Raw genomic sequence first — 14,495 nt, 5'->3', positions numbered from 1 at the left:
TACGGACCTCAACAATGAAAAAACCCATACCGTATGTGTTTAGTTTAGTTTAAACATATTTATTTATAGTGGATTGGGAAACAAGTTTTTCAACTTATATTAATCCCTTTCCACTTTGCGGATGCGAGTGCTGCCTTGTAGCGGCATTAACCTGCTCTTTTTCGAAATCTACAAGGGTGTCTTTAACGTGCAAGAGATATGGCTCTCTCTTAACACGGGTCAGCCATTTATCGTCCCCTTCCGACGGACTATCATCGTTTCCTCAAGACCATACTCGCAAATGGTGTCAAGGGAGAGCCGAAAATTAAGTCCCTGAAATTTTCATCCCAGACGGGAATCGTACCAGGAACCTTTGTGTTAGTAGTCCGATGCACTAACCACTACACCACGGCTCTCTGAGAATATTTTATGTTACACATGTCTCATTTCCAATCACATACAAAGAGTTTTAACATATATACAACTTTAAATTAGTAATGTATATTTCAAGCATGTTCCGTAGAATATGAAGTATTATCTGAACAAGGAATAATCAATTGATTCATAATTTTTTTAACAATTGTTCATTTCATATTTATAAGACTCACGTATTTCTATAATTAATCTATAAATGTGACAAAAATTATATATGTTGAAGGGTCATATTGAGAAAGCAAAGTTAAGGGCTGAAATGTTACAAGGAAATGATAGATATTTCATCAAATAGAAGATGATACTGGATTTATTTTATATACATAAAAAAGGTTCACGACACAATGCAATACAGCCATGCAAATTTTTATAAAAGGTTGCCTTAAAAAAATCAGAACAAAAAAAATGTTGGACAATTCCGCATCCGTGTGTTGCATTGGCCATTGAATGGAAGATTTATTCATTTGATTTAGTTTCAAAACGAACGTGAATTAGATGTTATCATTGTTTGGTAAATAAAAGTCAAGTCTAAATTGAAAACAACGTTCAAACCTATAATTGCGTTGGATAAAAACCGCAATTTTTATACGTGTGCATGTAACATATTTCGTTGTAGAGGGGTCTAAATACAGCACAAACAACATTTACCAATACTTATACTATATAAATAGTAAGTCATCATGGATATGCATGTCTTTTGTAAGGTCAAACATATATTGAGAAAGGATTGTTATTAAAAAGTTTCATTTTAATTCTGAAGAACTTACTTCTTTTGGAAAAATTACAGACTTGTACTTTTTAAAAATTCTGAAAAATTCTGAAGATAATACAAATATCTTCAAATATGCTATATTGTCTCTTTGACACATTGCCCATTTCCATTCTCAATTGTATGAATTACCCGATAAAACGTTCAAGGGATTTACACTAGTCATATTTGGGGCCCTTAAGAGCTTGCTGTTCGGACCGAAGAGCAGAAAACAGCTGAAGGAAGGCAATGGGTCTTCAACACAGCGAGAAGTTCCCACACACGGAGGTGGGCTTCAGCTGGCCCTCAAACAAAAATGTGGACTAGAACAATTCTAGACCAGCCGGACATGTATTTATAATTTATCAGATTCAATAAATGCGTATATCTAACTATTTCCAATTAACAAGTGATTGAATTTGTTCAAGACCTTGCATATCTTGTGATGAATTGTATAAGAAATAAAACAAGAGGTTGTATGCTTCAACTGTGGAAGGAGATGGTTTGCATTTCCCTAATATATATGTATATTCATAAACGTAGGAAGTAAACAATACTTTATGAATAGTTGTGGCGACTAGGTGATTTATGTACACCTTATGGTGACGAACAGCCAGGAGTGCTCTTAACTATTAATGAGAAGGTATACGTATACACATAATCTAAAATCGTACTATATTTGGCCTCTCAGTTTACTTTTTTAATTCGACCGTCACTGATCAGTCTTTTCAACGTAGATGAAACTCACGTCTGGCGTTCACAATTTTAGTCCAAGGATCTTTGGTGAGTTTATTAACAAAAGAAAATGAAATTGTTTTTGACTTCACTTTACCAACAAAAGCTCTCTGGCTATTTTGACAGATGTGTTTCTGTAGAAGTTTTTTAAAAATCATTCTTTGTCGAGTCTGACAAGATACATCAATGAACTACATATACTTATTTATCTTACCTCCTTTACATTTCTGGGAATGTGATTGGTTAAAAGCGCCCTCGTGGAGACCGTGTATATTTCATATTAGGTTAGAAGGGAAGCGGGGCTTATCTCATACACAGTTAGTAGCGGTGTTACGTCCCTTTATGTACCATATAAGGTAGTAGGGAGGCGGCGCTTATTTCATACAACGGTTAGTAGTGGTGTTACGTCCCTTTATAAAAACAAAACGGCACTGAGAAAAAAATCGTAAAGGTTTCAACAGACGAAGAAATAGATGATTAAGATTTAAACCTAACAAGTTGTTATTGTTGGTATCTGTTTTTGTAGAACAATATAAGTAGTTTCTTAATGTAAACAGTATTCAGTGAAGATTTGCTCATTTTGATAGGTCACTAGTATAAATTTCACACGTTAAGATAGTCGGTAAGATAAATTCGTTGCATAGTGTGCTAGTGACCTAATACGGTATATAAGGGGTCACTAGCACACTATGTAACGAATAGTACTCGTGGGAAATATATCTTTGATGAAATATTTCTCTGAATACGGTACTCAAACATTTAATCAACATAACGTTTGATACATTAAAAGAGCAACTTTCAATTATAACAATTTCTTTTGAAATAAAAACAACAACGTGATAGATGACCTTTTTCTAGTGCGGATATACTTCATATTCATATGTCTCAGTTGTCCTTTGCGCGTAATGTTATTAATGGTGTAAACGTTAATATCTTTAATAAAACCTTCGCTCATTTATTAGATGTTTATTATAGGCTACACACTAAAGATATTAATCCTCTTTTAAAGGAATCATTTGAAATCTGTAAGATGTTAGATGCTCAAAATGTATACTCCTGGTATACATATGCCAAAGATATTATCCCTAAAGAGATAGATGATCCCAAAAAGTTGTTTAATGTAAAACTGTAAAGGAAGTCAAGTCTCTAAAAAAGGTTAGCAAAGTAGGAATTTCTAATAAATATAAAAGCCTCTATAAAACTAATATTGAAAATTTATGTGAACATAATAAACTTTTTCTATACAAAGATTTCAAAACAGATACTGAGACAGAATTCAAACTTTGAATTTCGTAAACTTATAACTAAATTTAGAATATGTGATCATAGTCTGGAACTTGAATTAGGTAGATATAAAAAAAAAAAAAAGTACCACGAAATCTTAGATTATGTTTTGTTTGCTCTATTAAAGATATAGATGATGAATTTATTTCTTCTTTCATTGCGTAATAAATAAAAAGTTAAGAAATAATTACTTCTCTGAAATTGCTTCTCAAAATTCTGACTTTATGAGTTGCACTAATAAAGCTACAATATATACTCAATCCATCAAATTTTCAACAGGTACAAAGTTTAGGTTTCCTTTTTAAAACAGTCAATGAAACTGAGGACAGGGGACTCTTGATTTACCATGGTTAAAAGTTTTGTGGTATATTGATATGTTGTAATTTGTGTTTTGACATGTCACTATATTTTATAATTGCAACAATTGATATATTTATATACATATGTATTATATGTATGAGTGTATGTTCAGTGGCGGATCCAGAACTTTTCCTAATTTTTCCCACGAAAGGGGGGACCCCCTGGATCCGCCTTTGATGTTAGTTTTTTAACGGTTTGTTTTAGTTTGTCACAAACATGTTGATTTGTTTATATGACAATAAAGATTATATTATATTATATTATTTTAACGGCCAGATTTTCCTAATTCTAGTTTTTTTGACACTATGATAATATCAATTATAAATACACTGTTCTTAGTACTAAAACCGACTTAAAACAACAATATCATAGTTCTTTGTTTTATTGCCATCAATTATACCCATGATTCCATGGTTGTAAGGGAACGAAAATTTATCTTCAAAAGGGGGGATATGGTTACCCAATTGGATTGATATACAAAATATTCTGGTCAAGCAGGTGACAAATTTTTTTTTTTAATTGATTGATAGCGTCGAAAAAAAATGTCTGGCTGAGAAAAACAACCATACAACACCCCCCACCCCCTTTTTCCCCCGCCACCTTTGTTTGTGAAGTTAAGTGGTTGCTCCCTAAAGAGAGATTTTGGGATAACAGTCCAATGCGTTTTCCGATAATAAAAAAAATGGCTTAGAAAAACAACCATACAACACCCCCACCTTCCCCGCCCCCTTTGTTTGTGAAGTTAAGTAGTTGTTCCCTAAAGAGAGATGTGGGGATAACAGTCCATTGCGTTTTCCGATAATAAAAAAAATGGCTTAGAAAAACAACCATACAACACCCCCACCTTCCCCGCCCCCTTTGTTTGTGAATTTAAGTGGTTGTTCCGTAAAGAGATATGTGGGGATAACAGTCCATTGCGTTTTCCGATAATAAAAAAAATGGCTTAGAAAAACAACCATACAACACCCCCACCTTCCCCGCCCCCTTTGTTTGTGAATTTAAGTGGTTGTTCCCTAAAGAGATATGTGGGGATAACAGTCCATTGCGTTTTCCGATAATAAAAAAAAACCAAAACAACATCTATTACTGTGAAAACGTGATAGCTATGCTTGCACACTTTTGTTCTAGTATTAGTATATTCATATTCATATATAATGTATAAATAGCAAGCAAACGTAGACGACAGATACAAACTTCATGTGTCATGCAATCAAAAATTAATTTGTTTTTTATATTACTGTCACGGTGACAAGTCAGTAAACCTTTCAGTGTTTGTTTTTATTTGTATCTAGAGTAAGTATGTTTTTTTTTCATTCACAATTTTCTTTTACTTCGTGTTTGGGGTTTTTTTGTAGATTGTGTTAAATGTGACCCCTCCCCAGGCTGTCTTGGGAATAGAAATAAAGTTTTTGGGGGGTTTTCGTTCGTAAGCTTGTGTGGAATATTCAATTACGCAACCACGTCCGGTCAGAATGGAAAAGTTAAATCCGATCCCTCGTGTAAAGAGTGTGGCATGCTCTCTGAACGTTGAGAATCCTCTTTGAGGGTTCCGTAGGTGGCCTGTTGCAAGTAAAAATATCTGTTTCTATCCAACGTACTCTTATTTTACAATTGCAGTCACAATTCCCACTTCCTCTATCCAAATGGCCTTTGTTACGAGATGTACCTATTGTATTTATTGCTAATGTGATCTCGTCCTTGACATGCATGAAACATTTGCCACTGGACGTTAAGCAAACATCCATCAATGTTAAATGATTTCTGTTTTCTTGAATCGATTTAGAGCTTGACCTATCATACTGTAACTTGTTTGTATATAAACAACTAGAAACATGCATGCAATATTAGCCACTGAACGTAATGCAAACGTCAATCTAGTTTAAATGTTTTTAGTTTGCTTGAATCGATTTCGATTTAAAGCTTGACCTATTATATTGTAACTTGTCTATATAAAGACAACTAGACAAATGCATAGGTTAAACTCTTCAAATATAAACATTCTTTCTTGTCCAATCATTTGACAATTTACACCTATTTATACTTACTTCTTTGTCCAAAATTTATAAATACTTTCTTGAAAAATAATTTATGGTAAAGTAGTCTTAGGTTATTTTTAAAAGGGTCCATAAACTATCAAAAAAAGTATGGCACATTTATGTGTTGAATTTCAATGCTTTAATTTTGCATTAAATTAATCAAGAATGTTTTTATTTTATTTTTAATGGACTTTTTTTGTAAATGAATTGTTACATATGTACGGAAAGTTCTTAATTTTATACCGTTTATGCTAGTAATTTACATTTAATTTATCAAAATCAAGGTTTTATCTAAAAAAAAAAAAAGAGGTATATATATAAATTATTTAACAGAATTCGTGTATCAATCATAACAACACATTTTATTACCAATAACAAGGTTTACTGCAGGAATAAATTGCTTCTATTGCATCTTTTGGAAGAAGAAAAAAGAGAAGAAAAAACAAGAAAGGGGTTTTAGTGAAATTATCACTATTATAAAAATATGTATATACATTCATATAGTTACAAGTCTAAATCGAAAAAAACGTTCAAACCTATGATTGCGTTGGATAAAAAAACGTCATTGTATACGTGTGCATGCAAAACGGTTTTCTTGGTAAAGGGAATTAAATACAGCACAAACAACATTTTCCAAAAGACATATTAATACATATAGTTATAAAGTTCCCGGCGTATTCGAGTACTTATACATCCATGGATTTTAAAATCGTGTGTTTGAGCCTTACTGATTAAAGTAAAACCAGAAAAGAACTCTAACAGGTGTCATATATGGAGCAGGATCTACTTACCCTCCCGGAGCACCTTATATCTCCTCTTGTTTTGTTGGTAATGTCTAACCAGGGGTATATAAGAGTCAATTACCAATCCGCAATTGCGTTATGTTTAATAACTTGATATAACTTAAACCAACGTATCTTATAAGAGTAACACGACTGAATTCACTTGTAGAGCAGGATCTGCTTACCCTTCCGGAGCATCTGAGATCACCCCCAGAGTTTGGTGCGCTTCGTGTCCCTCAGTCTTTAGTTTTCTATGTTGAGTTTTGTGTACTATTGTTCGTCTTTGTTTCTTTTTAAGCTCCGGCGTTGTCAGTTTATTCGACTTATGATTTTGAATATCCCGTTGGTATCTTTAGCCTCACGAAATATGGGGTTACTTTCGGGTATTAAGATAAACCAATAAGTGGATTATAATGAGATGATTGCAATATTCAATTGTACGCGACTGTCATACAAGTGAGAGGTTTGGGTAGCTATAAAAACAGGTAAAATCCACCATTTTCTACTTAAGAAAATGCCTGTACCAAGTTAGGAATATGATGTGTTTTGAGATTTTGCCATTTGATTAGGGACTTTTTACTTTTCAACAACATTTAAGAATTAAATACATAGCGAGATTTTAATGGCAATTTATTTTCTCTGATGTGAATGATGTTAAATATAGTTCTGTCAATTTAAAGTCTAGTATATGTAAATTTATGTCTAGCATTATGTAACACTAAACTCAAATTTGATAAGGTTAATTTAAACAATTTGTCGATGTTTTATTTCAATAAAATGGCACAAAAACTTACATAAAACGCTATTTTGGATAGTTTTTTTGCACAAATATGAGACGAGCAAACCTTTTAGACAGGATGCTCCAAAATATTTTTCAATAAAAAAACCGATTCAAATATGTATTTCAAGTGGTATCGACAGTTATTTGTGCTGGGTATTGACATGGTTTAAAGTAGATATTTTGAAGGAAAATGTTTAGTTTATAAATGATGTGATTATATTAGTGTAAACAATATTTCATTATGAAAAATACAAGTATAAATTATAAACACATTCACAATAAGGATCCAGAAACAAGCAACAATTGCTTATATTAATCTGTCTCCTTGGTAAATTAAATACATTATACACAAATAAATCAAAACTATTAACATAATAAAAATATTGATAATGTCAGTTGAGTTACATAATGAACTAAAAAGTAAAGAAAAGTGCAACTGATAAGACGAAATGCTTACAGGTTTATTGTGTGAGTCATTAATTTGTAAACCTTTTAGTTTTGATAATGAGCCTTTGTACCATGAGAAATAAACTAATGTTTTCTTCTTTCGAAAATGTATCTGAGCCATTTAATAGAAATTCGGTGTCCATTGGTGCCGTTAATTTTAGGCTTCCAAATGATCTTAACAGTTCTTGTCTTATGTCCGAGTATAATGGGCAAAATAATAAAAAATGTGAGCTAGTTTCTAAGTCACCATAGCGACTGATTATATTAAGCATGGTTATAAGTTTTCATTGTACATTTGTAGGGTAAATGTCTAGTTTATCGATGATGGAATAATACAAAATTCGTGTTTAATTTAGATGTGGTATTTTTCAGAGAACAGGCCGTGTTTTGTTAAGTAAGAATGATCACGTATTTAATTTTAATGTGATGTTTTTCAGAGAACAGGCAGTGTTTGGTTTAGTAAGAGTTATTACGTGTTTAATTTAGATGTGGTATTTTTCAGAGAACAGGCCGTGTTTGGTTAAGGAAGAATTATCACGTATTTAATTTAATGGAATGTTTTTCAGAGAACAGGCAGTGTTTGGTTTAGTAAGAATTCTCACGTTATTAATTTAGATGTGGTATTTTTTCAGAGAACAGGCAATTTAGATGTGGTATTTTTCAGAGAACAGACAGAGTTTGGGTTAGTAAGAACTATTACATGTTGAATTTAGATGTGGCATTTTTCAGAGAACAGGCAGTGATTGGTATAGTAAGAATTATTAAATATTTAATTCAAATGTGGTATTTTTCAGAGAAAAGGCAGTGTTTGGATTAGTAAGAATAATGACAGTCTCCAAAACTTTTATGGTAATCGCTGTATTTCTGATAGTCGGATACGAAGAGGGCGCAGGTATGTTTATCTAATATTCATTTTTTTTTAACAAAATAAAATGATTTAATTTTGGACGTAACGCCTCTTCTGCTTGGCTGGCAGTGTTTTGTCGATCAGCTCAAAGACATAATTTTGTCATGTGACCGTGACGTCATCAACGTTTTTTTATGATTTACTCCAGCTTAAACTTAAAAGGAATTACTGTAGTATTTTTTTCTGCCTTTTCGAAATAACACAAAAAAATATTACAAACTTTCCTAAAAAAATGATCATAAATTCATTTATAACCTGTATTTCTGAGAAAACGGAGATATATAATTATTGGTTTAACTTAAATTTGTTCCACTGAATTATAATGAACATTGTAACGTACAGTGCAGTTTTATTTAACCAGAAGGAAAAAAATGTTTAAGTGTATATTGTTGTAATGCACAATATTTTCGAAAAAAATTACTTATCGACTTAGACCTAACACCGGGTTTGTATTTACACGAGCAACACCGGGCGGTTGTCACATGTTGAACAGGATCTGCTTACCCTTCCGGGTCACATGAGATCACTCAGGTTATTGGTGGGGTTGTGTTGCTCATTCTTTAGTTTTCTATGTTGTGTTTGTGTAATTCTTTTAGTTTGTTTTCGACTGATGAAACCTTTTGTGATCTTTCACCTATCCTTAAGGGTTTGAGATAAGTGTTTTATGTTATAAATTATATACGGGAGTGTGACTTTGATTAAATTACTTCTTTTAAAAAAGACCTGTTTTGAAAGAAAAAGAAATTAAGTGGAAAATATATACAATCTCTTTTGAAATGCAATATTTACTTAATAGTATATGTACATGTAGCCGTTTCCGTTACCACAATCGTGGCCTCTTTTCCTTGAATGTGACTTACCGAGTTGGATTTTTTGTATGTTTTCAATATATATTTGTTATCTTCCGCCTCCCTATTTACCTATTTTAGAACGTAGGGAAATATTCACTAATGTTTTCATATGAAAATAAGGAAATGTAGGACTTGGCTAAACAAATTTAAAAAACTAACAAAATGACTAAAGACGCGTAGAACAAATCTATAGGAGTTCTTGCAGTTACTAAAAACTAGCTCCGAATCTCGATTTCAACCAATTTTAGGTTTCATAACGAGTGAGAATTGGATATATTTCGTTATCATTAATTTCGAAATACTAATAAACGAACATATGACGAGTTATTATCATTAATGAAATCTTATTTCGAAAACTGTTATCGAACAAAAGCCAATTCTTCCGACTTAACTTTATAGGTCTTTTTATACTTTGTGACTTGGATATATGCTCATTGACACTCGTAACACATCTTCTTATTCATATTTATATTCAAGACCAATTCTAATCTAATTTATAACCAGATCTGGTAAGAAATCAACTGCATGTATACGTGCATTTGTTGCATTTGAAACCTCAGACTGATTCATCACTGACAACTCAAATTGTTTTGCACATTTATTAACATGATTAAGTCACATGTTTAATAATTATATATATGCATTTAGATCCTAGGTAAAGTCCCTGTGTTCTGCTAAAGGCTTATATCCTGTCGGAAAGTCGATTTCAAATTTAACAAATTAATCTCCACAAAGATTTTTATATGCGTTCGACATCTGTCTTTGGTTTCGCATTGCATTTAATTGTATACATAAAATGATAAAACAAAAAACAAAACATAAATAAATTATGCAATCTTGTTTGGTATTAAAATAAACTACATTCTGTATGTGACTGCCCCAAGCCAGGAAACTTTTCAGTTGTTGTCGCTTGTTGTATATCTTATTGGTTTTTGCGTTGATTGTTTTGAACAAAAATTTCAACTTAAGGATGTTCGCTGCTCAGTTTCAAAATAAATAACTTTTCGTAAAACTATTATGTATTGATAGGGGACAAATTGAGGATTAAAAAAAGCAACAAAAAAATATAGGGGTCATGTGCTTGTTTTCAAGATATTAGCCATTGGAATTTTGTCGGGAAAATGTTCTCTCTTGATTTTTCATAGCTGTATCATTGACCAGTTACAGTTCTGAAATACTATTAAAAAATAAATAAAATTTTATAAGATTTTTACAGATGACTATTAATTATACACGTAAAAGATTTATAAAAAGAAAAATGGGGGTTCATATGGGGAAATGTTTTAAGGCATTCAAATTGATAAAACCAGAGGATTTCCAAAATCTGACAAAAAATCCAAAACATGACAAACAGACATCCTTAAGTTTGCTATTGAATTGCTTTCCATTTGTCATTTAGGTCTTTTATAAATTGATATGCGGTACGGGTTTTGCATGGTATTTAAAGCAAAACCTGAGTGTCTGAGTGTTCAAATAAAATCTTGAAAAAATCTTAAAACGTACGATGACTTATAGTTGCTTACTTTCACTAGTCATTTAGTGGATAGTTGTCTTATGAATATTCATACCACAACTTTTTATTTTAGACTTATGCATTTGCCTGTCCCAGTTCGGGAGCTTTTCGTATCTTCATGTGTGTATAGTTATTGGTAGAAGTTAGTTTTGATGACAGACTTTTGATAGTTTCTGTCTTATATATTCAAAATTTATATTTATAAGCCCTGATGATTTAGTACTTGGCATAGTATGGCCACTGCCTTGTATAAAACCCTGTCTGATTTTGAAGACCTTCAACAGAGGCGGATCCAGTCATTTTTTAAAAGAGACTTCCAACCCAGGATAAAAGGGGGTCTCTATCCCCATTCAAAAGCATTGATCGTCAAAAAGGAGTTTCAACTCACCTCCCCCTCCCCCGCATCCTTCATTATTTAAATATCTCTTTTATATTTGTCATAGGGTTGCTGTTTGAATGACTTATACGACACATATCAATATACCAGGCATGTAGTTAACTCATGAAACATGTTTGGTTTTTAAGACAACATGATACTTAATAGTACTAATGATACTATAGCCCTTTACTTCTTTTTGTTTGTGTAAGATTTTAATGCGGTTTAATTTTGTGAGGTCGGTATAAAAGTTCCTTGCATAGGTTGAAACATTTTTCCTATGGTTTCAATGCTGTCATGTTCTAATTCGCCGTTTCAGAATCTAATGCATCCTGGGTAATATTTTCAAAAGCGTACACCAAAGCGTTTTGATTAGTTTAAAACGTGATAAACAATGGAAATTCAACCAATGACGTAACGTTATTTTGACTTTGGGGTACGAACAATGAAATAACCCATGATGCTTTAGATTCTGAAACGGCCAATTGGGCTAAATCTTCACTGGTTTCCTATGCATAGACTATTTTTATCTTACATCCGGTTCTATTGGTTTTTAACATTGCGTATAACAATGATCAAATATATTAGCACAAGTTTTAAGTAGCTTAAAACGTAAAGAACACTCCAACTGCCGTAAATTGATCCATTTGTTGAACTCTTTGCATATCATTTTTTTAATGACACAGACATTAATAACTATAGGCCAAAATACGGCCTTCGACATTGAGCTAAGCCCATAACGCACAGTCGGCTACAAAAGGCCCCGAAATGGCAAATGTAAAACGATTCATACGAGAAGTAAATTTGTTTCCTGCTGCCCTGTTAATTGAAAAGGAAATTTGAAACAGTGAGAAATCACGGAATGTCAGCAATTGGTGAGAAATAGCGAGGTTTATATTCTACAGTAATATTAATCAAGGAGTGATCTCCATTCATACTACTTCGGGAAATGACAGTTTGCAATACTAATAAAAAAAGATCCGACACCAATGTGCTTTGCGTATCCATTCATAGCCTGGTGTGGAAATTCAGAATCTGACATTTTTTTAACGGATTTTGTTATAGCGAAAACGTAGAACTAAAAAAAGCTACCTATATACACTAATTACATCCTTTTGACCATTTTACCTATTATGTCTGTTTGTTTTGTTCACACACCGTAGTCAATATAATGGAACTGGATGCAAATGTCATACAAGTGAGAGGTTTAGCTAGCTTTAAAACTAGGTTTAATCCACCATTTTCCACACATGAAAATGCCTGTGCCAAATCAGGAATGTGACAGTTGTTGTCCATTCGTTTGATGTGTTTGAGCTTTTGATTTTGCCATTTGATTATGGACTTTCTTTTTTGAATTTTCCTCGGAGTTTAGTATTTTTGTGATTTTACTTTTGACCTTGATGTTCTTAAAACAATGATTTCATTAAACATGTCTTTTTGTACAGTTTGTAACAGTAAATGGAAGTCTGTTCTGGAAACCGATGATTATGGAAATTCACGTGGCAGCAAAGAACAATTAATAAAATATGTGCAATCTGGTGCTGACATGCGCATTAAAGTCCATAAATTAGATTTTGGTGCAGATGTTCTAATGGATGTAAACAATGCTTACGTTACTGACAATGAAATCTGCTGTCAATCAATTATGCATATTGGCAAAGATTCGTGGGATACATTTACAAGATATGTTTACTGGAGATTTCTCTTAATCTGTACTACTGGTCATGTAAACCAAGCTCGCTGGTATGTTGGCGACCATAGCAAACCGGAAGCAGATACAACGACAAGAATGACAATCACGTGGTTCATTAGGTGAGTAAAACCTGTCTTCCACCAATTTAAAATATTTTCAATTCTTCAACTAAATGTTCTCTTACATAGACAAGAATTAGATTAACCTTGTCCTCATACGGTGAATTAAATAAACTCATCATAGATACCAGGACTAAATTTTGTATATACGCCAGACGCGCGTTTTGTCTCAAAGACTAAACAGTGACGCTCGAATCCAAAAAAAGTTAAAAAGGCCAAATAAAGTACGAAGGTGAAGAGCATTGAGGACCAAAATTCCAAAAAAATTAAACATGTCTTTAACTATATGTTCTCATACAGCAACAACAAATATCAATAACCTTGTTCATAAGGTGGGTTAAGCCTGTCTTCAACTAAATGTTCTCATACAACGACAATAATGACTATAACATGGTTCATTAGGTGAGTAAAACCTGTTTTCAACTAAATATAAAAAAGACGATGTGATAGGATTGCCAATGAGACAACTGTCCACAAAAGACCAAAATGACACAGACATTAACAACTATAGGTCACCGTACGGACTTCACGGCCTTCAACAATGAACAAAGACCATACCGCATAGTCAGCTATAAAAGGTACCCGATAAGACAATGTAAAACTATTCAAACGAGAAAACTAACGGCCTGATTTATATAAAAAAATAAACCAAAAACAAATATGTAACACTTAAACAAACGACAACCACTGAATTACAGGCTCCTGACTTGGGACAGGCACATACCTAAATAATGTGGCGGGCGGGGGTTAAACATGTTAGCGGGATCCCAACCCTCCCCCTAACCTGGGACAGTGGTATAACAGTACAATGTTCTCATACAACGACAACAAATACCAATAACATGGTTTATACGGTAAATTAAACCTGATTTCAACTAAATGTACTCATGCAACGACAAAAATTACCAATAGCATGGTTCATACGATGAATTAAACCTGTCTTCAACTAAATGTACTCGTGCAACAACAAAAATTACCAATAGCATGGTTCATACGATGAATTAAACCTGTCTTCAACTAAATGTACTCATGCAACGACAAAAATTACCAATAGCATGGTTCATACGATGAATTAAACCTGTCTTTAACTAAATGTACTCATGCAACGACAAAAAATACCAATAGCATGGTTCATACGATGAATTAAACCTGTCTTCAACTAAATGTACTCATGCAACGACAAAAATTACCAATAACATGGTTCATACGATGAATTAAACCTGTCTTTAACTAAATGTACTCATGCAACGACAAAAATTACCAATAACATGGTTCATACGATGAATTAAACCTGTCTTCAACTAAATGTACTCATGCAACGACAAAAATTACCAATAGCATGGTTCATACGATGAATTAAACCTGTCTTCAACTAAATGTACTCATGCAACGACAAAAATTACCAATAGCATGGTTCATACGATGAATTAAACCTGTCTTCAACTAAATGTA

General features: G+C 32.8%; 1 protein-coding gene across 4 annotated transcripts in view; it reads left to right on the top strand.

Moving 5' to 3' along the window:
- The window catches only part of LOC134692661 (uncharacterized), a 41,878-nt gene that overhangs the window by 23,142 nt on the left and 4,241 nt on the right, over positions 1 to 14,495 (top strand). For 3 of the 4 annotated variants that reach the window (XM_063553127.1, XM_063553129.1, XM_063553128.1), the window contains exons 2-3: positions 8,379 to 8,476; positions 12,677 to 13,043. In XM_063553127.1, the coding sequence (XP_063409197.1) occupies positions 8,379 to 8,476; positions 12,677 to 13,043 (465 nt within the window). Of the gene's footprint in view, positions 1 to 1,821; positions 1,943 to 8,378; positions 8,477 to 12,676; positions 13,044 to 14,495 lie in introns of those variants that run through there. The other variant, XM_063553130.1, reaches the window with a different exon arrangement.

Source organism: Mytilus trossulus, chromosome 12 (genome assembly GCF_036588685.1).
Source record: "Mytilus trossulus isolate FHL-02 chromosome 12, PNRI_Mtr1.1.1.hap1, whole genome shotgun sequence".
NCBI classification, from domain to species: domain Eukaryota; kingdom Metazoa; phylum Mollusca; class Bivalvia; order Mytilida; family Mytilidae; genus Mytilus; species Mytilus trossulus.
This window is presented reverse-complemented; position numbering and strand designations above follow the sequence as displayed.